Genomic DNA, 23,644 nt, shown 5'->3' with positions numbered 1-23,644 from the left:
CACCCTCCCAGCCAGGAATCACAAGTACCTGACAGCTCCTTCCACATCCACTCTGCTGGGCAATGTCGGGAAGGCTCAGGTTTCAGGGGCCTAGCCTCTGTCCCCCTCCAACCTCAAGCCAAGCAGAGTGGGGTGTGGAGCCACCAGGTAGGCAGGCCCAGGCTGGCCACCCTGATAGATGGCCTTGGGTTGGCTCCCAGCTCCATTTTCCACATCCCACCTTTGTGGTTTTTCCTTCTCTGCATACACTCTGTGACGTGACTTACTCATGTCTTTCTTTAAATCAACTCACTTTTTTTAACTTAACAATGTTAATAATTTTAAAAATTCTATTTTTCAAATAGCTAGTATAGGCATCTGATACATTATTCAAAAACCATGAAAAGGTATAGAAGGAAAATGTTTTCCTCCTACCCTTGTCCCCCAGCCACCCAATTCCTGTAAGAGACATCCAATCTTACTCATTTCCTATGTGTCTTCCAGAGGTGTTCTATGCATATACAAGCAAACAGGTACAAAGTCTATTTATTTTTGTATTTTGCCAAGTGTTTAGACTTTGTTTATTTTCTAAATAAAATAAGTTAGAAACTGTTTCATATCAGTACATACAGATCTTCCTTGCTCTTCTTTTTAAAGGCTGCGTAGTTTTCCAGTGCCGTAATTTATCTCATCCCCAACTCGTGGACGTTGACCTTATGTCCAATCTTTTCTTATTACAAACAATGTTATGATGAATAACCATGTTCATCTGCTATTTTGCTCATTACATATTTATCTGTAGGAAAAATTCTTAGAGATAGAACTGCTGGAACAACAGGCATATGTGTTTTCTAAAACAACTTTATAGAAGTATGATTGACATACCACAAAATTCACCCATTTTAATGGTACAATTCAGTGATTTGTGGTAAGTTTATTAACTTGTACAATCATCATCATAAAATATTTTTAGAGAGATGTCAGCATCATCATGGAGTGAGCTGTTCCTGTAGGCTCTCCCCCCAAGATACAATGAAAAGGACATTCATTCATCAACAGAAGACATCCACACAACCCAATAGACACCTGAGAGATCCACACAACCACATGTCTGAAGGCAGGGGTGCTGGACCACCCGGAGGCAGTGGAAGGAGAAGCGGATCTCCTCTGCCTCCCCTGCAGCAGTGATCTAGGGTGCAGGACCTCACATGGTGGCCGGTATGTGACTCTGAGAAGAGAAAGGGGGAAAGGCAGCCCTCCACAGGAATGCTTTCACTCTTGGAGTTGCTTCCCAGCCCCCAGGAATGCTCCACACCGAGGCAGCTAAGCCACTGTGGGGGCACCCCCACCACGCCAAGCAGCCCAGGCGGGCAGCCAGCGAGCGCAGAGTGGGAGCTTGGGCAGGAAAGAAGACTCCCTGTCCCCCCGATTCTGCCCAGCGCATCAGCTCGGCCAGTCAGCAAGGGCACGGGATCCCCACCAGACTACCTGAACCAGCGTCTGTGAAGCAGTGGCGGCCAGATACAGAGACCCCCATTGGCACAACTTCCAATGGCTGGGCACAACTGCCAGGGGTCACAATGGGCTCAGAAACACAGCTCCTGCTCCCCTAGTGGTGGCAGGTGGAATCTGCAACCAGATAGTACCACTATACGACGGCAAAGGTCCACTCCACCAAACAGCATGAAGAAATACATTACCACTCCATCGGAAGGAAAATGACAAGTATCCAGAAACCAATCCTAAAGTCACAGAAATTTACCACCTAAATGACAGAAAATTCAAAATATTATGAAGAAACTCAATGAGTTACAGGAAAACTCAGAAAGACAGTTCAATAAACTCAGGAATAAAACTAATGAGCAGAGGGAATTCTTCACATGAGAGATTGAAACTATAAAAAAAAAACAGAAATGTTGAAGATAAAGAGCAAAATGAATGAGACTAAAAATATGGAATTCTTAAAACACAGAGCTGATATTATGGAGGACATAATTAGTAATTTAGAGGACAGAAATATAGAAATGCTTGAGGTGGAGGAGAGAGAGAGCTAAGACTAAAAATAAATGAAGAGGGCTGGCCCCATGGCTGAGCGGTTAAGTGCGTTCGCTCCACTCCTGGCGGCCCGGGTTCAGATCCGGGGCACGCACCGACGCACCGCTTCTCCGGCCATGCTTGGGCCGCGTCTCACATACAGCAACTAGAAGGATGTGCAGCTATGACATACAACTATCTACTGGGGCTTTGGGGGGGGGGGAATAAATACAATCTTTAAAAAAATAAAATAAAAACAAATGAAGAAATTCTCCAAGAAATATCCAATTCCATTAGGAAATGCAACATAAGGATTATACCTATTCCAGAGGGAGAAGAGAGGGAGAAAGAAGAAGAGAGCTTGTTCAAAGAAATCATACCTGAGAATTTCCCAAACCTGAGGAAGGAGCTGGAATTATACATAAATGAAGCTAATAGAACTCCTAATTAAATCAATGTAAAAAGACCTTCTCCAAGGCATGTAATAGTAAAACTGGCAAAAGTCAATGACAAAGAAAAAATGTTAAGGGCAGCAAGGCAGAAGAAAATAACCAACAAAGGGAGCCCTATCAGGCTTTCAACAGGATCCTCAGAAACCTTACAGGCTAGGAAAGAGTGGAACGATATATTCAAATTCCTGAAAGACAAAAACTTTCAGCCAAGAAGACTCTATCCAGCAAAAATATCCTTCAGATACAATGGAGAAATAAAACTTTCCCAGATAAACAAAAGCTGAGGGAGTTCATCACCACACGACTTCCTCTACAAGAAATGATCAAGAAGGCCCTCATACCTGAAAAAAAAAGAAAGAGTTTACAAAGCCTTGTGCAACGAGACAAATACACAGACAAAATCAGAAAATTGCAGCTCTCTCTCAGAACAGGTTAGCAAATACTTAATTACAGCATTAAAGAGAAAGGGAAGGAAAGCACCAAAAATAACTATAATCACTTTATTTTAATCACAAACTCACAACACAAAATGGAATAATTTGTGACAACAATAACTTAGACAGGGAAGAGGAAAGGGATGGAACCTGCTTAGGCTAAGGAGATAAGAGGCTATCAGAAAATGGACTATCTTATCTACGACACATTTTATATAAACCTCACAGTAACCACTAAACAAATAATCAGGACAGAGACACAAATGATAAATAAAGAGAAAATGGAGAAAACCATCATAGAGAAATACCAAACTAAATTGGCAGTCTGAAATACATGGGACGATAAACAAGGGAAATACAGAACAACCAGAAAACAAGTGATAAAATGACAACATTAAGCCATCTAATATCTATAATCACTCTAAATGTAAATGGATTGAGTTCTCCAATCAAAAGACACAGAGTGGCTGGATGGATTAAAAAACAAGCCCCAACCTTATACTGCCTCCAGGAAACACACCTCAGCGCTAAAGACAAACACAGGCTCAGAGTGAAGGAATGGAAGATGATACTCCCAGCTAATGGCAAACAAAAGAAAGCAGGTGTTGCCATGCTTATGTCAGACAAAGTAGACTTCAAGACAAAAAAGGCAATGAGAGACAAAGAGGGGCAGCATATACTGATAAAAGGGACATCTACCAAGAGGACATAACACTTATAAATATACATGCACCTAAGACGGGAGCACCAAAGTACATAAAGCAACTATTAACAGACCTAAAAGGAGAAATTAACAGCAACACAATAATAGTAGAGGACCTCAACAACCCACTTACATCAATGGATATATCATCCAGCCTGAAAGTCAACAAGGAAATAGTGGAATTAAATGAAAAACTAGACCAGATGGACTTAATAGGTATGTATATGTATATAACACTCCATTCAAAAACAGCAGAATACACATTCTTCTCAAGTGTACATGGAACATCCTCAAAGATAGACTATAGGTTGGGAAACAAGGCAAGCCTCAATAAATTTAAAATTGAAATCATATCCAGCATCTCTTCTGACCTCAGTGCTGTGAAACTAGAAGTCAACTACAAGAAAAAAGCCAGGAAAGTCACAAATATGTGACTAAACAATATCCTGTGGAGCAACCAATGGATCAATGAAGAAATTAGAGAAATCAAAAAATATCGAGAGACAAATGAGCATGAAAATACATCACCAACTCATACGAGATGCAGCAAAAGCGGTCCAAATTGGGAAATTCATAGCAATACAGGCCCACCTTAACAACCAAGAAAAGTCTCAAATAAATAATCTTAAAACTACACCTAACGGAACTAGACAAGGAAGAACAAACAAAGCCCAAAGTCAGCAGAAGGAAGGAAATAATAAAAATTAGAGCAGAAATAAGTGAAATAGAGTCCAAAAAAACAGTAGACAGGATTCACGAAACTAAGAGCTGGTTCTTTGAGAAGATAAACAAAATTGACAAACACTTAGCCAGACTCACCAAGAAGAAAAGAGAGAAGACTCAAATAAATAAAATTAGAAATGAAACAGCAGAAATTACAACAGATACCACACAAATACAAAGGAATGTAAGAGAATACTATGAAAAACTATATGCCAACGAATTGGACAATCTCAAAGAAATGGATAGACTCTTAGACTCATACAACCTTCCAAAACTGAATCAAGAAGAAAAAGAGAACCTGATTAGACCAATCACAAGTAAAGAGGTTGAAATACTATTCAAAATCCACCCAAAAAATAAAAGTACAGGACCAGATGTCTTCTCTGGAGAATTCTACCAAACATTCAAAGATTTAATACATTTCCTTCTCAAATGCTTCCAAAATATTGAAGAAGATAGAACACTTCCTAACACAACTCCAAGGCCAACATTACCCTGATCTCAAAACCAGACAAGGACAACACAAAAAAGGAAAATTACAGGCCAATATCGCTGATGAACATAGATGCAAAAATCCTCAACAAAATATTGGCAAATCAAATACAACAATACATCAAAAGGATCATACACCATGATCAAGTAGGATTTATACCAGGGACACAGGGATGGTTCAACATCCACAAATCAATCAATGTGATACACCACATTAACAAAATGAGGAATAAAAATCACATGATCATGTCAATAGCTGCAGAGAAACCATCTGACGAGCTCCAACACCCATCTATGATAAAAAAAAATCTAAATAAAATGGGTATAGAAGGAAAGTACCTCAACATAATGATGGTCATATATGACAAACCCACAGCCAATATCATACTTAGTGGTGAAAAACTGAAAGCCAACTTCTGAGAACAGGAACGAGACAGGGTGCTTACTCTCACCACTCCTATTCAACATAGTACTGGAGGTTTTGGCCAGAGAAAGTCAGCAAGAAAAAAAATAAATGGTATCCAAATTGGCAAGGAAGAAGTGAAACTCTTGCAGTTTGCAGATGGCGTGATTCTATATATAGAAAACCCTAAAGAATCTGTCAGAAAGCTATTAGAAATAATCAACAACAACAGCAAAGTTACAGGGCACAAAATCAACTTACAAAAATCAGTTGCATTTCTATACTCTAATAACGAACTAACAGAAAGAGGGCTCAAGAATACAATCCCATAGGGACATAGGGAAGTGGAATTGTTGGGTTGTATGATAAATTTAACTTCTTAAGAAACCAACAAACTGTTTTCCAAAGTGGCTGTACCATTTTACATTCCTACCACATTTATGAGACTTCCTGTTTCTCCGCATTCTTGCCAACGTTTGCTATCGTCTGGATTTTTTTATATTATTGTTATTATTATTATAACCACTGTAGTGGGTATAAAATGGCATCTCGTTGTGGTTTTAGTTTGCGTTTCACTAATGACTAATCATGTTGGGCATCTTTTCATGTGCCTATTAGTCATTCTTGTATCATCTTTGGTGATAAGTTTATTCAAATCTTTTGCTCATTTTTAACGGGGTTGTTTGTCTTTATTATTGAGTTTTAGGAGCTCTTTTTATGTTCTGTATAGAAATCTTTTATCATATATGTGTTTTGCAACTATTTTCTCCTAGTCTGTGGCTTGTCTTTCATTTTCTTCATGGTAGCTTTTTAAAAAGTCTTATTGAAGTGAAATTCACATAACAAAATTAACCATTTAAAATTCAGCAATTCATTAATGGTGTCTTTTGAAGCACAAAACTTTTGAATTTTTATAGTTTAATTTATCAATTTTTTCTTTTATGGATAATGGTTTTGGTGTCATATCTAAGAAATCTTTGCCTAACCCAAGGCCTCAAAGATTTTTCTCCAATATCTTCTTCTCAAAGTCTTACAGTTTGACTCTTCTCTTTAGGTTTCTGATCCATTTTGAGTTGTTTTCTGTGTATGGTGTGAAATAGGGGTATAAGTTCATCTTTTTACATGTGGATATCCTGACACATGTATTTTTAATTTCAATAGATATGGCGAAATTGTCTGCCCACCACATAATTGGCATCACACCAATCAGCAGTGAGCATGGTTGCTTTCTCACACCCTTGCTAACACAATTGAAATATCAAACTCTTTGTTCTTGGCCAATCTAATAGTGAAAACATAGCATCTCATGGTTTTAAGTTCCTAAATTCCTACTTTACCCACATCCTAAGCATTATCTGTGAAATGACCAGCTCAATGTATTAGCTGCCTGCTGTCTCAGTATACGTTCCTAAGAAACACCACTGCTAAAAAAAAATTATAATATAATCTATCAAAAAGTTACAGATGAAATGATATGATGCCAGGAATTTCCTTCAAAATGAGGCATCAGTGGAGGTAATGGATGAAAGCTATTGTTAATGAGTTGATACTTGAAGCTGTGTGAAGCTAGAAATTCATTATACTGTCTTCTCTTCTTTTATATATGTTTGAAATTTTTCATAACTAAAAGGTTTTTACTTTTTCCCTTGTCTTTTCCTTTGTGTTTATTCTTTTTTGTTTTTGATTTTTTTTTTTTTTTTTGCTGGGAAACATTTGCCCTGAGCTAATATCTGTTGCCAATCTTCCTCTCTCTCTTTTTTGCCTCCCCAAAGCCCCAGTATATACCTGTATATTCTGGTTGTAGGTCCTTCTAGGTCTTCTATGTGAGGTGCCGCCACAGCATGGCTATTGATAGATGAGTGGTGCGTTTCCAGACCTGGGAACCAAACCCCAGGCCACCGAAGTAGAGCACCCCAAACTTTAACCACTAGGCCATCAGGGCTGGCTTGAAAACTTTCTTTAAAATGAGTATTTATGGCACCACCTAAAACGATCTTGTGTACATCCATCAGTGCACAACGCCTTGGAAGTTGCTGGCTTAAAGTTAAGAGTAAGGGCTCTAGGGCCGGCCCCGTGGCTTAGCGGTTAAGTGCGTGCGCTCCGATGCAGGCGGCCCGGGTTCGGATCCCGGGCGCGCACAGACGCACTGCTTCTCCGGCCATGCTGAGGCCGCGTCCCACATACAGCAACTAGAAGAATGTGCAACTATGACATACAACTATCTACTGGGGCTTTGGGGGAAAAATAAATAAATAAATAAAATTATATAAAAAAAAGAGTAAGGGCTCTAGAGTCAGGCTGACCAAATTTGAATCCTGCCTCCACCAGTTACTAGCTGATCTCAGGCAAGTTGTCAAACCCCTCTGGAACACAGTTGCCTCATCTGAAAAATCAAGCACTAACTTCAATTGAACACTTACAATGGTCCTCTTCTGTGTTAACGCTCTCCAATTTTATCCCCCCAACATCCCTAAGAGGTAGGGTACTACTATTAGTCCTGTTTCACAGATGCGGAAACGGCCTGATCGCAGGTGACTGGACCATTTGATCTTGCAGGACCTGCCCCTCCTCCGAAGTTTAGAAGCTCCTCAAGGACTAGAAACAGGCACACATCCCTGTAATCATGAGGCCACCTCATGAATCAAGGCTGAGTTCTAAGACGCCGAGAAGTGTTTCTGGTTTGACGACACCTTCCCAGCTTGTGTAAAGTGACCAGGATGCTTGTGGCTTGATTTTGTCTTTGCCTGAGGGATTTGCAGGCATGACTTTAATTTTTTTTTTTTTTTTAAGAGATGTAGATTCTGGTTTAGGACAGACATTTCCAGTGAGAACTGTAGGCAGGAACTGATTCTGATCTGCAATCTGTAGAGATGGGACAGTGGGCCTTTCCTAGGAGAAGGACTTGAGGTTTGAGAACAAGGAAACAGGGAACTGAGGATAATAAGCAGGACTAGAAGAAGCTCTGACTGCCGTTCATGATCTAAGGGAGTTCTTTGGTCCTGCGATTGCTCACCTGAATTTCAGTCCTCCCAAAAACTGCAGGAGGAGGCGATGAGAGCTCTTTATGGATATTTATTTTTATAACTTTTTTTCCTACTTCTGTATTCAGTACAGAAAATCTGAAGGATACGGAGAAGCACAAAGTTTCTTCTTTACATTCATCCAAGAAGAGGCAGTTGTGAAGTAGTTGAAAGAGACACTCCTGAGTTTAAATCCCAAGTCTGGTTCTTGCGTTCTCTGTGAGTTTTGGCAAGTCACTGAACCCTTCTGAACCTCTGTTTCCTCCTCTAGAAAAATGGCAAACACAATATCTCCTACCTCATCCGGGATGAATATAGGCACATCTAGTTCAGGGCATACAGTGGGCACTCAATAAATGTGTCTCTGTCTCTTCTTTTCACAATTTACAAAGACGTTTTCTTTTTCTTTTTCTTTTTTTTGTGAGGAAGATCAGCCCTGAGCTAACATCCATGCCAGTCCTCCTCTTTTTGCTGAGGAAGACTGGCTCTCAGCTAACATCTATTGCCAATCCTCCTCCTTTTTTTCCCCAAAGCCCCAATAGATAGTTGTATGTCATAGTTGCACATCCTTCTAGTTGCTGTATGTGGGACGCAGCCTCAGCATGGCCGGAGAAGTGGTGCGTCGGTGTGCGCCCGGAATCCGAACCCCGGGCCACCAGTAGCGGAGCGCACACACTTAACCGCTAAGCCATGGGGCCAGCCCCTACGAAGAAGTTTTCGTTCAAGTATTCTCTGAGCACCGTTAAGTTGTTACTACATGCCAGGGGAAATACAGGGATGAATAAGACTGGTTCTTTTCCCTTGATGGGCTTGTGGTTTGGGGAGGGAGGAAAACTTACAAGATTAAATGGTCCAGTCCGCTGCCTTTAGATAAAAAAGGACATGTGACCTCAACTTCCAAACGTCAGCAAAGGCCCAGAGAGGCCAGGTCATACAGCAAGTAAATGGTAGGGAGGGGACTGGAACCCAATTAGGAGAAATATTGGGACAGAGGCAATGAGAGTGGGATTTTGGAAATAAAATTATGCTAGTTTGTAGCTCAAAAGGGAGGAACATTAGGAGATGGAGATGCCTGTGAATGGATCAGGAGTTACAAACCCAGCCCTGAGGATGGACTGCGTTTTTCTTGTGCAGGATTTACTCCTCCTCTGACAACATTTTACTATGAAAAATTTCAGAAAGTTAAGGCATGGAAAAAGATACTCCATGCAAATGACAAAGAAAAGATAGCTGGGGTAGCAATACTTCGATAAAATAGGCTTTAAAACAAAATCTGTAACAAGAGACAAAGAAGGGCACTACACAATGATAAAGATAACAAGCCAAGAAAAGGATATAACACTTGTAAATATCTATGCACCCAACATAGGAGCACCTACATATATAAAGCAATTATTAACAGACATAAAAGGAGAAATAGACAGTAACACAATAATAGGAGGGGACTTGAACACTCCACTTATGTCAATGGATAGATCATCCAAACAGAAGATCAATAAATGAACCTTTGGCCTTAAATGAACCATTAAACCAGATGGACTTAGTAGATGTATATGGAACATTCCATCCAAAAATCGCATAATACATATTCTTTTTGAATGCACATGGAACATTCTCCAGGATAGACCACATATTAGGCCACAAAACATTTCTCAATAATTTAAGAAGATTGAAATAATACCAAGCATCTTTCCTGACCACAATGCTATGAAACTAGAAATCAACTACAAGAATAAAATTGCAAAAGCCATAAATATATGGAAATTAAACAAAACGCTACTGAACAACTATTGGGTCAATGAAGAAATCAAAGGAGAAATCAGAAAATACCTGGAGAAAAATGAAAATACGACATGCCAAAATTTATGGGATACAGCAAAAGTGGTTCTAAGAGGGAAGTTTATAGCAATACAGGCCTACCTCAACAAATGAGAAAAATCTCAAATAAACAATCTAACAGTGCACCTAAAGGAACTGGAAAAAGAAGAAGAAACAAAGCCCAAAATCAGTAGAAAGAAGGCAATAATAAGAATCAGAGCAGAAATAAATGATATAGAGACTAAAAAAAATAGAAAAAAATTCAATGAAACTAACAGCTGATTCTTCGAAAAGATAGACAAAATTGACAAACCTTTAGCTAGACTCAACACAAAAAAACAGAGAAGGCTCAGATAAATAAAATCAGAAATGAAAGAGGAGAAATTACAATGGTCACCTCAGAAATACAAAAGATTATAAGAGAACACTACGAAAAGCTATACGCCAACAAATTGGATAACCTAGAAGGAATGGCTAAATTCTTAGAATCATACAACCTTCCAAAACTGAATCAAGAAGAAACAGAGGTCCGGCCCCGTGGCTTGGCGGTTGAGCGCGCGTGCTCTGCTGCTGGCGGCCCGGGTTCGGATCCCGGGCGCGCACCGACGTACCGCTTCTCCGGCCATGCTCAGGCCGTGTCCCACGTACCGCAGCTAGAAGGATGTGCAACTATGACATACAACTATCTACTGGGGCTTTGGGAGAAAAAAATTAAAAAAATAAAATAAAAAAGAAGAAACAGAGATTTTGAATAGACCAATCACCAGTAAGGAGATCAAAATGGTAATCAAAACCTCCCAAAAAGTAAATGTCCGGGACCAAACGGGTTCTCAGGAGAATTCTACCAAACATTCTAGGAAGATCTAATACCTATCCTTCTCAAACACTTCCAAAAAATTTAAGAGGAGAGGGAGCTTCCTAACATATTTCATAAGGCCAACATTACCCTGATACCAAAACCAGACAAGGACAACACGAAAAAAAGAAAATTACAGGCCAATATCACTGATGAATAGCAATGCAAAAATCCTCAACAAAATACTAGCAAATTGAGTACAACAATACATTAAAAAGATCATATACCACGATCAAGTGGAATTTATTCCAAAGATGCAGGGATAGTTCAACATCTGCAAATCAATAAACATGATACCCCACATTAAGAAAATAAAGAATAAAAATCACATGATCATCGCAATAGATGCAGAGAAAGCATTTGACAAGATCCAACATCCATTCATGATAAAAACTCTCAAAATGCGTATAGAAGGAAAGTACCCCAACATAATAAAGGCCGTATATGACAAACCCACAGCCAACATCATACTTAACAGTGAAAAACTGAAAGCCATCCCTCTGAAAATAGGAACAAGATAAAAGTGCCCACTCTCACCACTTGTATTCAACATAGTACTGGAGGTTTTGGCCAGAGCACTTAGGCAAGAAAAAGAAATAAAAGGGATCCAAATTGGAGGAAGAAAGAGGTGAAACTCTTGCTGTTTGCAGACGACATGATTCTATATATAGAAAACCCTAAAGAATCCATCATAAAGCCAGTAGAAATAACGAACAACTACAGCAAAGTGGCAGGGTACAAAATCAGCAAAAAAAGCAGTTGCATTTCTAGACACTAATAACGAACTAGCAGAATGAGAAATTAAGAATACAATCCCATTTACAATTGCAACAAAAAGAATAAAATATCTGGGGGTAGGGCCGGCCCTGTGGCTTAGCGGTTAAGTACGCGTGCTCCACTGCTGCCGGCCCGGGGTTCAGATCCCGGGCGCGCACGGACGCACCACTTCTCCGGCCATGCTGAGGCCGTGTCCCACATACAGCAACCAGAAGGATGTGCAGCTATGACATACAACTATCTGCTGGGGCTTTGGGGGAAAAAAAATAAATAAATAAAATTATAAAATATCTAGGAGTAAAGTTAACCAAAGAGGTGAAAGACCTGTACACTGAAAACTATAAAGCATTATTGAAAGAAAATGAAGAAGACACAAAGAAATGGAAAGATATTCCATGATCTTGGATTGGAAGAATTAACACAGTAAAATGTCCATACTTCCTAAAGCAATCTACAGATTCAAGGCAATCCTTATCAAAGTTCCAATGACATTTTTCACAGACATAGAAGAAAGAATCCTAAAATTTATATGGAACAACAAAAGACCCCGAGTAGCCAAAGGAATCCTGAGAAAAAAGAACAAGGCTGGAGGTATCACGCTCCTTGATTTCAAAATATACTACAAAGCTATAGTAATCAAAACAATGGTACTGGCACAAAAACAGACACACAGATCAATGGAACAGAATTGAGAGCCCAGAAATAAACCCACACATCTATGGATAGCCAATGTTCGACAAGGGAGCCACAAACATACAATGGAGAAAGGAAAGTCTCGTCAATAAATGGTGTTGGGAAAACTGGACAGCCACATGCAAAAGAATGAAAGTCGACCATTATCTTATACGATACACAAAAATTAACTCAAAATGGATTAAAGACTTGAATACCATGTCTGGTATTTGAAACAATAGAAAAAATTAACAATAGAAAAAATAAACGAATGGGACTACATAAAACTAAAAAGCCTCTGCACCGCAAAGGAAACCATCAACATAATGAAAAGACAACCTAACAATTGAGAGAAGATATTTGCAAACCATATATCTGATAAGGGGTTAATATCCAAAATATATAAAGAACTCATACATCTCAACAACAAAAAAACTAACAATGCAATTAAAAAATAGGCAAAAGATCTGAACAGACAATTCTCCAAAGAAGATATACAGATGGCCAACAGGCACATGAAAAGACGTTCAACATCCCTAATTATTCGGGAAATGCAAATCAAAACTACAATGAGATATCAACTCACAACCGTCAGAATGGCTACGATTAATAAGACAAGAAATAACAAGTGTTGGAGAGGATGTTGAGAAAAAAGAACTCTCATACACTGCTGGTGGGAATGCAAACTGGTGCAGCCACTATGGAAAACAGTATGGAGTTTCCTCAAAAAATTAAGAATAGAGGGGGCTGGCCCGGTGGCGCAGCGGTTAAGCGTGCACACTCCACTTTGGCGGCCCGGGGTTTGCAGGTTCAGAACCCCAGGCGCGCACCGATGCACTGCTGGTCAAGCCGTGCTGTGGCGGCATCCCGTATAAAGTAGGGGAAGATGGGCACAGCTGTTAGCCCAGAGCCAATCTTCTGCAGCAAAAAGAGGAGGATTGGCATCAGAAGTTAGCTCAGGGCTGATCTTCCTCACACACAAAAAGTTAAGAATAGAACTACCATACGATCCAGCTATTCCACTGCTGGGTATTTAACCAAAGAACATGAAAACACAAATGCATAAAGATATATACACCCCTAAGTTCATTGCGGCATTATGCACAATAGACTTGGAATTCACAATTCCAAGATTTGGAAACAACCTAAGTGCCCATCAAGGGAGGAACGGATAAAGAAGATGTGGTATACATACACAATGGAATACTACTCAGCCATAACAAAAGATGAAATCTTGCCATTTGCAACAACATGGATGAAGCTTGAGTGTATTACGCTAAGCAAAATAAGTCAGAGGGAGAAAGTCAAATGCCTTATGATCTCACCAATAAATAGAAGATAAAAATGACAACAACAACAACAAACACACACATAGATACAGAGATTATATTGGTGGTTACCAGAGGGGAAGGGGGGGAGGAGAGCAGGCAAAAGGGGTGATTAGGCACACGTGTATGGTGATGGATGGTAATTAGTCTTTGGGCGGTGAACATGATGTAATCTACAGAGAAATTGAAATATAATGATGTACACCTGAAATTTATATAATGTTATAAACCAATGTTACCTCAATTAAAAAAAAAATTCAAACATATAGAACAAATATGCCCCCCAGGCTGATAACCAGGATTCATTGTCATAGGTCAGAGCTCCTTCCTGCTCATTTTTCAAAATAATCCTGGAGAATAAAATGTCTCTTAACTCATTTGGTTTGGGAAAGCCCTGTACGCCAAGAATCTAATATGCAGCTTAGCATGTTAGAGGCTCTGAGACAGCCTGAAGTCAAGACACAAGGTGAATTTGGTTTAATTTAGCATTTCTGAAACTCATTGAATCACAGAACTATTATAAATGGTAAAATACTTTAGGAAACGCTGCAGAATATAACCAAGTCTGGGAAGAACTAGTCGTGTCATGCCAGGGTTGAGAGTCACTGCTCAGGAGAAATATGAGGGGCATTAGAGCCTGGCATTGGAGATCTTCTGGTTTAACTTCATCGGATAATAATCTTCTTCCTAGTTCACAGTTGAAGAAACTGAGGATTAGAAAAGTTAAGTAATTAACATAACATCACACAGTGCTATTTTTTTTTTGGAGGAAGATTGGCCCTGAGCTAACATCTTTTGCCAATCTTCCTCTTTATTTTTTTCCTCCCAAAGCCCCAGTACATAGTTGTATATCCTAGTTGTAGGTCCCTCTAGTTCTTCTATGTGCTGTGAGTAGGTCCGCACCCAGGATCTGAACCAGCCAACCCCAGGCCGCTGAAGCAGAACGTTGGAACTTAACCGCTGTGCCTTCGGGCCCCAGATCACGCAGTTCTTAATTGGCAGAGCCAGAATTCCAACCTAGCTGTTTAACTCCAGAAACTATGCTCAAAACTAATGTCCCTTACTGTCTTCCCTCGCACTAGGAAAAGAGGATATTCTAGACGTATCAGGGAAGTAAAAGCAGGAAAGGGGCTGGAGCACATCAGCAGTGATTGATCACCTTCAATGTGCCAGCTTCTCCACTTTATAAATATACCTCATTTATCCTCAAGACAACCCTGCAAGATAGATATTACAGTACCCTATTTGCAGATGAGAAAACTTGAGTCTTAAGGAAGTTAAGGAGGTTGCCTAAGGACACACAGCTGTTAAATGGCAGAGTAAGGGTTCAAATCAGGTGTGCCTGGCTCCAAAGCTCTGGGAAATGGAAAGTAGGAATACAGGAAACACAGGTCCATCCATGTACAGGACACTGAGTCCATTTTCCAGGGCCTTCTTGGATTTCCCCTTTGCCTTCCCTCAGAGGACACCTTGCTCTTAGTCCCTGGCTCCAGGCCAGCAGCCAGGCTAACGAGAACCTGCCAGCTTAATCCCAAGATGTGATCTATCCAGCCAACCTGTCCTCCTCTCCCTATCCTGGGACTTCCCAGAGTGCCCTCCGCTCCTCCCACTGCTCTGCAGCTCTGGGCCTCCAGAAACATCTGACTTTGCTCCTTCTGTCTCTCTTGGAAGCACTGAACAAGAAATCCAGAAAGATCAGCAGAAAAGAGGCAGAAAAGAAGAAGAGATCTTCCAAGGTAGGCCTGGGAGTTCTCATCGTGGGGGTGGGACCAGACTTAAAAGCGGAGGGCCCCATGTTCTGGCTAGGAACTGAATGAAGGATTTTTCAGGCCTACATGAAGAAGAGAAGCTGAAAGCTACCAAAAGGCTTCCTGGCCTGGAGCCCTGAACCAGACTCCACAGAAGCCCAGGGAGCTGAGGTTCGCTGAGCAAAATAGCTTATCTGCTGAAAAGCATCTCTCTATACTAGCTAGCCCCCTGCCCGAAATTTCACCATCATTCATTCTTATGGATGAATGCAGTGTTTCCCAAACCTCAGTCATTTCAGCACCATTTCCACAACTTTTGCCATATCTAAGTTTCACCTGTTTATTTTTATTTTTGCTGAGGAAGATTGGCCCTGTGCTAACATCTGTTGCCAATCGTCCTTTTTTTATATGTGAGCCTCCCCGACAGCATGGCCACTGACAGACAAGTGGGGAAGGTCCGCACCCAGGGAACCAAACCCAGGCCACCGAAGCAGAGCCTGCCAAACTCGGCCACTGGGGCTGGCCCTCACCTGTTTATTTAATATATTTGTTTAAAATTAAAACTTAAAAAATTATATAACTCTGATAGAAAAACAGTATCACTTGCCATAAATAGAAGCTAACCATAAAAATAAGTGAAAAATGAAAATACAACCTTGTTAGTGAATTCTGGCTGGATGGTGTTGCCTGCCAGAGGCTCTAAATCTGAGGCTTGCTCTCTGTGTTAAAAGGAAGATTAGAGAGTGTTGGGGAAGCATTAAGGATACATTGGCACCAAACTGAGCCTTTCAAGTTGAAAGAGATTGAAAAAAGAATCCTTTCCCAGCATGTGATCCAGCGTCATTTAATATTCATATACCACCTAAAATCATACCGCCGTGGTACAGGCTCCCATACTGGGAAATACTGGATTAAGGCATTGTTGAAATGCACATGTTATTCCTGTTTCGGTGTGCCTTCGTTTATCAGATCAACTGTAACCAGAGCAGAAAGTACTGGACTAGGCATTGGGAGGTACGACCTGGCACTGTGTGACCTTGAGAAAGTTCTTGCTCCTCTCTGTAAAGTGCACAAGCAGATCAGATGATTGACAGAACTGACAGATCTATTTACATGCTAGGTAGTGGGAATAGAGTAGTGAACAAGAGAGATACATCCCTGCTCTCATGGAGGTTACATTCTTGTGGGGGAAAACAGGAGAACAGGAAGTAAACCAATAAAGGGGTAAAATAAATTCAGATGATGACAAACGCTGTGAAGGAGTTAAAGTATGGTAATGAGACAGAGTGAAGGGAAGAGTGGTCAGGGAAGACCTCTGGAAGGAAGCAGCACTTAAAGACTGAAATCTCAGTAATCTCGAGCAGCAATGTCCAACAGAAATACAACGTGAGCCACATATATAATTTTAAAGTTTCTAGTAGCCGCATTAAAAAAAGTCAAAAGAAACAGGTGCAATTAATTTTAATAATATTTTATTTAACCCAATATATCCAAAATATTATCATTTTAATATGTAATGAATATAAAGTTATTGAGATATTTTACATTTTTTAGGGTGCTAACTCTTTGAAACCTGGTACATATTTTACACTCTCAATTCCAGTGCTAATTTTTTACAAAGTGAAGTATAGTCCTAACAAAACAACAAAGTTGTGTTTAACGGATAAAATTTTTTATACTCCGTTTTAAATTTAAATTAATTAAACAAAATTGGAAAATTCAACTCCTCAGTTGCACTAGACACATTTCAAATACTCAGTAGCCACATAAGGCTAGTGGCTACCTGTACTGGACAGCACAGCAAAGAATGACCCCAGGAAAGGGAGCAGCAAGGTCAAAGCCCCCGCAGCAGGAACTCATTTGCCGTGCTCGGTGCACACAAGGAAGGCCGGCGGGGCACCGTGCTCAAGACTGCTCGGAAAGGTGGACGGAGCCAAACCAGAGAGGGCCTCAAGGGTCAAAGTAAAGTTTATGTTTCACTCTGAGTGCAATCAGAAACCACTGGGGGCTTTAAGGCGGAGTGGGATGCCATCCTAGGTCCGCGGAGAGGTCCCATGGTGCACTGGAGACGGACTGTAAGGGGGCCAGAGCAGCAGACAGAAGATAGTGGCCTGGCCAGCGGTGAAGTGGGTGGCCTCCGGATCTATTGTGAAGGCAGAACTAAGAGGATCGCGGATGCCCTGGGAGGGGAGGACAGAGATGGTAGTTAAAAACTGTAGAGATGAGTGGGATCCCCAAGGGAGAAAAGAGGGCCAGGCCGGAGCCAGCTAAGTTTTGATGAGGCACGGCGGACATTATGGGGGAAGCAGGCAGGGACCTGCTGGGGTGCCCTGTGGGCAGGGGCGAGCGGGCGGTGGCAGCGGGTGGGGATGTCAGGTCGGCGGCATCCATAGCTCCCAGGCAGGGGTGAGGACGGGTGGGGCGGGCGTGGCTGGCTCGGGCAGCCCCGGCGTTTCCCCGCAGAAAAACGCTTCGATGAAGAAGGTGGCGCGGCCGCGGCCCCTGCCGCCCGCCCCCTGCGTGGCCACCCGCGACAGCTGCAAGCCGCCGGCGCCCGCCTGCTGCGACCCGTGCGCCTCGTGCCACTGCCGCTTCTCCCGCAGCGCCTGCTCCTGCCGCGTGCTCAACCCCGCCTGCTGAGCCCGCCCGCCTCCCGGCCGCCGGCGGGGCTCCCTGGGGACCCTCGGGGCCCTTCCGGGGCGGCTGATCTCTAGTAGGTGAGGCTTCCTAGGACTGGGCGCGGGCGCGGCTCCCGAGGCTGGCGCGCAGCTTTCGGGAGCCGGGACTTCAAGCAGAATTGGCTTGGGTTGGACTAAAATCCAAATATATGTAGGCTGCTCCAAGGTGTGTGGCTGTTTCTTTAAAGGGCAGGAAAGCTTGCTTTTCCTTCGCCGAGTCCCCTTCGCCGCCCAAGTCCCGCCGACTGCGCACGCGCTGTCTCCTGGGCCTGGAGAAACCCGGTTACCCAGCCCTAGGGCTGCGCTCCTGGTAAACTCTGCTCTGGTTCCGGGCACTGGAGACAATGCTGCCCCCTACCTTTAAACCTCGGAACACCCGAAACTGCCTCCAAAACCAGGAATGCAGGCCAGCCAGCAGAAAGGAGACATTAAGGAACCTCCATTCAGTCTTGCACCCTTTCCTCCCTTCTAAGGATTTCCCCCCACTCCTGAGAAAAACGAGAAAGGCTACGACTCCATACACAGTCTCACTGGGCGGTCTGTCCTGGGGATCTGGGGATCTATGGCTGGGTCCCTACAGCCAGAAGGCTCTGGCCTGAGGATCCTAGAGCTTTAGGAGGCTTCCAAACCAAGGTGCCACTTGTGCCCACTCCTCCCTTTCTCCCAGGGTTGCCAGAGGTGCTGGGGCCTGGGAGGAGTTTCTCCCACTCCCAGGCTGAATGAACACTGACCGTTGGTCGCCAGGCATTTTTAACTCTGACAGCCTAGAGTTTGGGCTCCCAAGTCAGAAGCAGGGGTTCAGGAATCCTTCCTCACCACCCACTTCAATCCTGTCAGCCAGTAAGGAGGCTTTGGGTCTGGGCTTGGTGAGCAGGCAGCAACCTTTGTCCCGGATCATCAGGGCCTGTCGCTTAAAGTGTCCCAAGCCATCGTCTGAAATACCATCCTTAGAGATTCTCTGAGTCTGTGAGAAACTGAGTGCAGCATTATATCTCTGGAAGGACGCCGAGAGGGAAGCACTGGGGATACTGCTTTGGGGAAAGAGGGGTAAGAGGCAGGAGCTGGGTCTGTGAGGAAGGACCAGCCAGGGTCAGGGGTCACATGGAAACTTCCAGCACATCCAGGGGCAAGGGCTCTAAATGACATCATCTACTCGTACTGCTTGGCTGGGGGCATCCCTGCCAGTAGGGGGAAAGCTGCGATGTCCCCCGTCAGCACCTCGCAGCAGCTGGACCTCTTCCCCAAAGAAACACTATAAGCAAGAAAGAGGAAGCTGCACACAGTGGTGGTATAAGATGCTTTTAACAAGGCCTATGCCCAAGAAAGATTCTAGAGAGAGCCTGTGAGACAGGATGATGTGGAGCAGTTGCCTCAGCCCTGATAACCACCATGTATCTCTGTCCCTGGAGGTGAGGACAGTGGTGCTCAAGGGCTAGCACCAGTGAGGCCACCTCCCCTGGCCCACTTGTCCACTTGCAATCTTCCATTTTCAGATTCCTTAAAACTTCCTCCTTTCCAAGGACCTTTTTGCAACTGGAGACCCAGGTTGTGCCTGCAGTGACATAGCCAGTATGGAATCAAGGAGGCACATATCAGACCCTGGACTGGATAGAGTGGGAACCACCTGGACAGAGCCCAAGAAAAAAGATGAGTGCCCCAGGCTAGGCTGTGGACACAGTTCTGCACACTGGGCAAGTCTCTGTGTTTCTCTGGGCTTCCATTTACTTGTCTATAAAATGGGAAATAATCATTCCTGCTCTTCTTGTTACAAATCTGAGATAGTGATGCTTCATGTGCCTTAACACAAGAAATACACACACACACACACACACACACACACACACAGAATAGCTCTAGTTGCTTGTTTTGTTTTCTGTCATTTAGGCGGCAGGTCCACAGGGCAAGAACCTTTTGTTCCTTGTACCACAGCGGCTGCTGAGTAAATGTCATCAGTAATGAGAATATGGGGAACATACTGCAGCCACTGCTCCTGTTTTCCAGACATTGCTCACCAACCAGGCACCATTTGGTCCCCAGGGGTGAGGATGCAGATGCAAAGCCAAAGACCCAGTCCATTAGTGACAGTACCACTTGGCTGCTGGATCCAGACAACTACATGGAAGACCAACCCATTCACTCATTCAGCAAATGTGTATTGAACACCTACTATGTGCCAGGCATTGCGCCAGGTGCTGTGAATACTGTGGTGAATAAGTCCAATATGGATCTTCTTATAGAGCTTATGGTCCAGGGGGCCATGCCTATTGGTCCTTGTTAGAGACTAGAACCATTGTTAGCATATGTAGTCTATTCCTCAGACTCTCAGTTCTTGCTTCTGTTGATTCAGAACCCTGTTTAGGTATTTATCTGCTCAAGTTTCCCTTCAGCTTGAGTTCCTAAGATTCCTCCACCTTTTCAGAATTCCTCCTCAAACCTTAGGGTCCAGAGAGCACGGTTCTGGGCTTTTGCAAAACCCTGCCTGAGGGACCAGAATTGAAACACTTCTGTGGGCCGGCAAAAAGGGACCCTCTTTTCCTCCCTGGCTGCTTGAGGATCCACCACTATCATGAACGACACAGTAACTATCCGGACCAGGAAGTTCATGACCAACCAACTAGTTCAGCAGAAACAAATGGTCATCGATGTCCTTCACCCTGGGAAGGCAACAGTACCTAAGACAGAAATTCGGGAAAAACTAGCCAAAATGTACAAGACCACACCAGATGTCATCTTTGTATTTGGATTCAGAACCCATTTTGGTGGTGGGAAGACAACTGGCTTTGGCATGATTTATGATTCCTTGGATTATGCAAAGAAAAATGAACCCAAACACAGACTTGCAAGACATGGCCTGTATGAGAAGAAAAAGACCTCAAGAAAACAGCGAAAGGAACGCAAGAACAGAATGAAGAAAGTCAGGGGAACTGCGAAGGCCAATGTTGGTGCTGGCAAAAAAAAGGAGTAAAGATTCTGCAGTGACTTTATCTGTGGTGATTGTGGAGATTTTTCATGAGAGGATTAATAAACTAAGATCTTCTAAAAAAAAAAAAAAAAAGACTTCTGTGGCTCAGAGCTATGGTTCCACTGTTATGAAGATCTGCGACCCCCTGCCTTTCCCACACCATCATTCGTTCTCTTTCTCTCTGTCATACACACATCATGAACTCTGTCCTAGAAAGATTTGTTCCACTTGTATGACTGTTGATTCAGGATCATTTCTTCCTATAGGGCATGGCCTTAAACCCGTGCCCAGAGTTCTCACAGCGTGGCCTGAACAAGTCACTAACCCCTTGATGCTGCTACCGTTTCCCCATTTGCAAAATGAAGAGCAAATCAGTCAGAGTGTTTTGGTTGCAAACAGCAGCAACTATTCTGGCTAGCCTAAGCAAAAAATAAAGCAGGGCAGGGAGGGTAGTCTACTGGAGAGGTCTGGGGACATGAAAGTATCAAAGAGAAAGCCATACAACCAGCCTCAGAAAAGACAGGACCCTGAGGGGTGCTAAAGGAGCCAGGTCAAAGAAACCAATGGGCGATGTCTTCACAAGGCCAGGCAAGGGCAAGGCCACGGGTAAGTCATCTCCAACCACGTCAGTTCTTGCATTGGACTATTCATAATTGAAATTCCCAAGAGAGAGATTGTGATTGACCTGAAGTGATGCCCAGGAAAGGGTGGTCCATCTTCACTGACAGTCCTACAAAGTCTGGAATATGAGAGGGGTAATTCCCTCAGAGAAAATCAAGGATACAGTTGCTGGGGGGCAAAATCCACAACTGGCCACTATGAGAGAGCTGGACTCCAGATTTATTCTAAGGATACTTCCAGCCCCAGAAATTCTGCAACATAATCTGAAGCGATGGTTTTCTTTTGTTTTGTTTTGTTAAAGAGAGGTACCCTTTCCTCAGTTGAAATCTTCAGGGGGAACCACATTATATAATACACATTAAAGCAGTTTTAAGTTAGTATAACATTATAATGATGCACATAATAATTTGAAATCAGGGATTAGAGATTAACAGTTGCCCTCCTATATCAGCCTCAGCAACCAGTTTGTTTCCATCTTTTGTTTTGGTTGTGCGGTACTGAGAAAGGTCTAATTCATGCAGAGAAGTTGTTGCAGAAAGGTTTTAACAGCTCACCCTGGGACCTCAGGACAGTCTTCTGTTAAACAGAAACAGCAAGAGGTTGATTTCAAAATCTGGTCCAGGGGGTCTCCGGTGTGTTCAAATTGGTGCATGGCACATTTAAACACGCATGTTTTTATTACATCTTTTAAATGGCTTCAATGTTCTTGAAAGTAGAAATTGAAGGAGCTGGCCCGGTGGCGTAGTGGTTAAGTTCACACGCCCTGCTTTGGAGGCCCGGGGTTCTCAGGTTTGGATCCTGGGCACAGACCGATGCACTGCTTGTCAAGCCATGCTGTGGCGGCGTCCCATATAAAGTAGAGGAAGATGGGCATGGATATTAACCTAGGGCCAATCTTCCTCAGCAAACAAGAGGAGGATTGGCAACAGATGTTAGCTCACGGCTCATCTTCCTCGAAAGAAAAAAGAGTAGAAATTGAAGCACATGGTTCTATGGAAGCAATATACTTCAAAAACCACTACCCTGAGGAGTAGCAGGGCCTCAGGGCCTCAAACCCCTTCTTGGATATGAACCATAGACCAACCTAATTGGCAATCTTTGCATCCTTAATCTAAGTTCCTCTATCTGTTTGAACAACCACAGATCTAGCATCTCTACCCACTGTTGGGAAATTACCCCCAGTCATACAATAGGAACTTTATAAAGGAACTTAACTCCTCAAGTCAATTCCCATGTGTGAAGGAGACAGGGTAGGTGAAGAAAGGATTTGATTTGATTTGAATTGAATTAGGAAACCATCTGTAGTAAATTCCAGGTTAGTCTAGAGTAAACTTGTTCCTCTCTTTCTTCTTCCATGCACCAAGTATATTTATGGTGGCATATTGGGCATGTGTGTTGGAGGGGTAGAGGTGGGGCAAGAACGTCTTTTGTTTTATCGGTAAAATCATCAAATGTTTATGTTCACTCCAGAAAGGAGTGTTCTATGATGGCTTGCAGAGAGACAGTAGCTATTGCCAGCCCTCCCAGCTGGCTATGGGAATTGTAGACTCTGAGAGGTGGTGATGCCAGTCCTGATCTCAGTTCCCCTACATTAAACCCCGGGCCGCAGAAGCGGAGTGCGTGAACTTAACCACTATACCACCGGGCCAGCCCCTGGAAGCCTATTTTAATCTTTTGAGGCTTCTAAATAAAATCAGAAATACTGTACTGCTTCTTTAAAAGAAAATAATTAAATAATTAGAAATGCTAGCAGCCAAAGCCAAATCTGCCACTCCTCTCTCCTCTCCCACGGAACTTCCCTACTTCAACTCCCCCAAAATTCCTGACCTAAAATTAAGCAAGTGAAAATAAGTAAACTTTTGAAAAAATTTGGCATTGTAATGGCCATTCTTGGAAACTCTGTTTCAGGTGAGTCCACCTTAAGGGTCACCCTTCGAAGAGAGG

The 23,644-nt window shown here is 42.8% G+C and overlaps 2 protein-coding genes across 2 annotated transcripts; both read left to right on the top strand.

Annotated features, from left to right (window-relative positions):
• The first annotated feature begins 14,117 nt into the window (after positions 1-14,117).
• On the top strand, positions 14,118-18,508 carry LOC131418179 (agouti-signaling protein-like). The gene is made up of 3 exons (XM_058562176.1): positions 14,118-14,157; positions 15,312-15,427; positions 17,903-18,508. The coding sequence occupies exons 1-3, from the start codon at positions 14,118-14,120 to the stop codon at positions 18,077-18,079; spliced, it is 333 nt and encodes a 110-aa protein (XP_058418159.1). The 3' UTR covers positions 18,080-18,508.
• Positions 18,509-20,668: 2,160 nt separating this feature from the next.
• LOC131418133 (small ribosomal subunit protein eS24-like) lies at positions 20,669-21,172 on the top strand. The gene has a single exon (XM_058562131.1). It carries the CDS (start codon positions 20,684-20,686, stop codon positions 21,080-21,082), a length of 399 nt encoding a protein of 132 aa, XP_058418114.1. The 5' UTR covers positions 20,669-20,683; the 3' UTR covers positions 21,083-21,172.
• The last annotated feature ends 2,472 nt before the right edge of the window (positions 21,173-23,644 follow it).

This window comes from Diceros bicornis, chromosome 19, assembly GCF_020826845.1.
Source record: "Diceros bicornis minor isolate mBicDic1 chromosome 19, mDicBic1.mat.cur, whole genome shotgun sequence".
NCBI classification, from domain to species: domain Eukaryota; kingdom Metazoa; phylum Chordata; class Mammalia; order Perissodactyla; family Rhinocerotidae; genus Diceros; species Diceros bicornis.
This window is presented reverse-complemented; position numbering and strand designations above follow the sequence as displayed.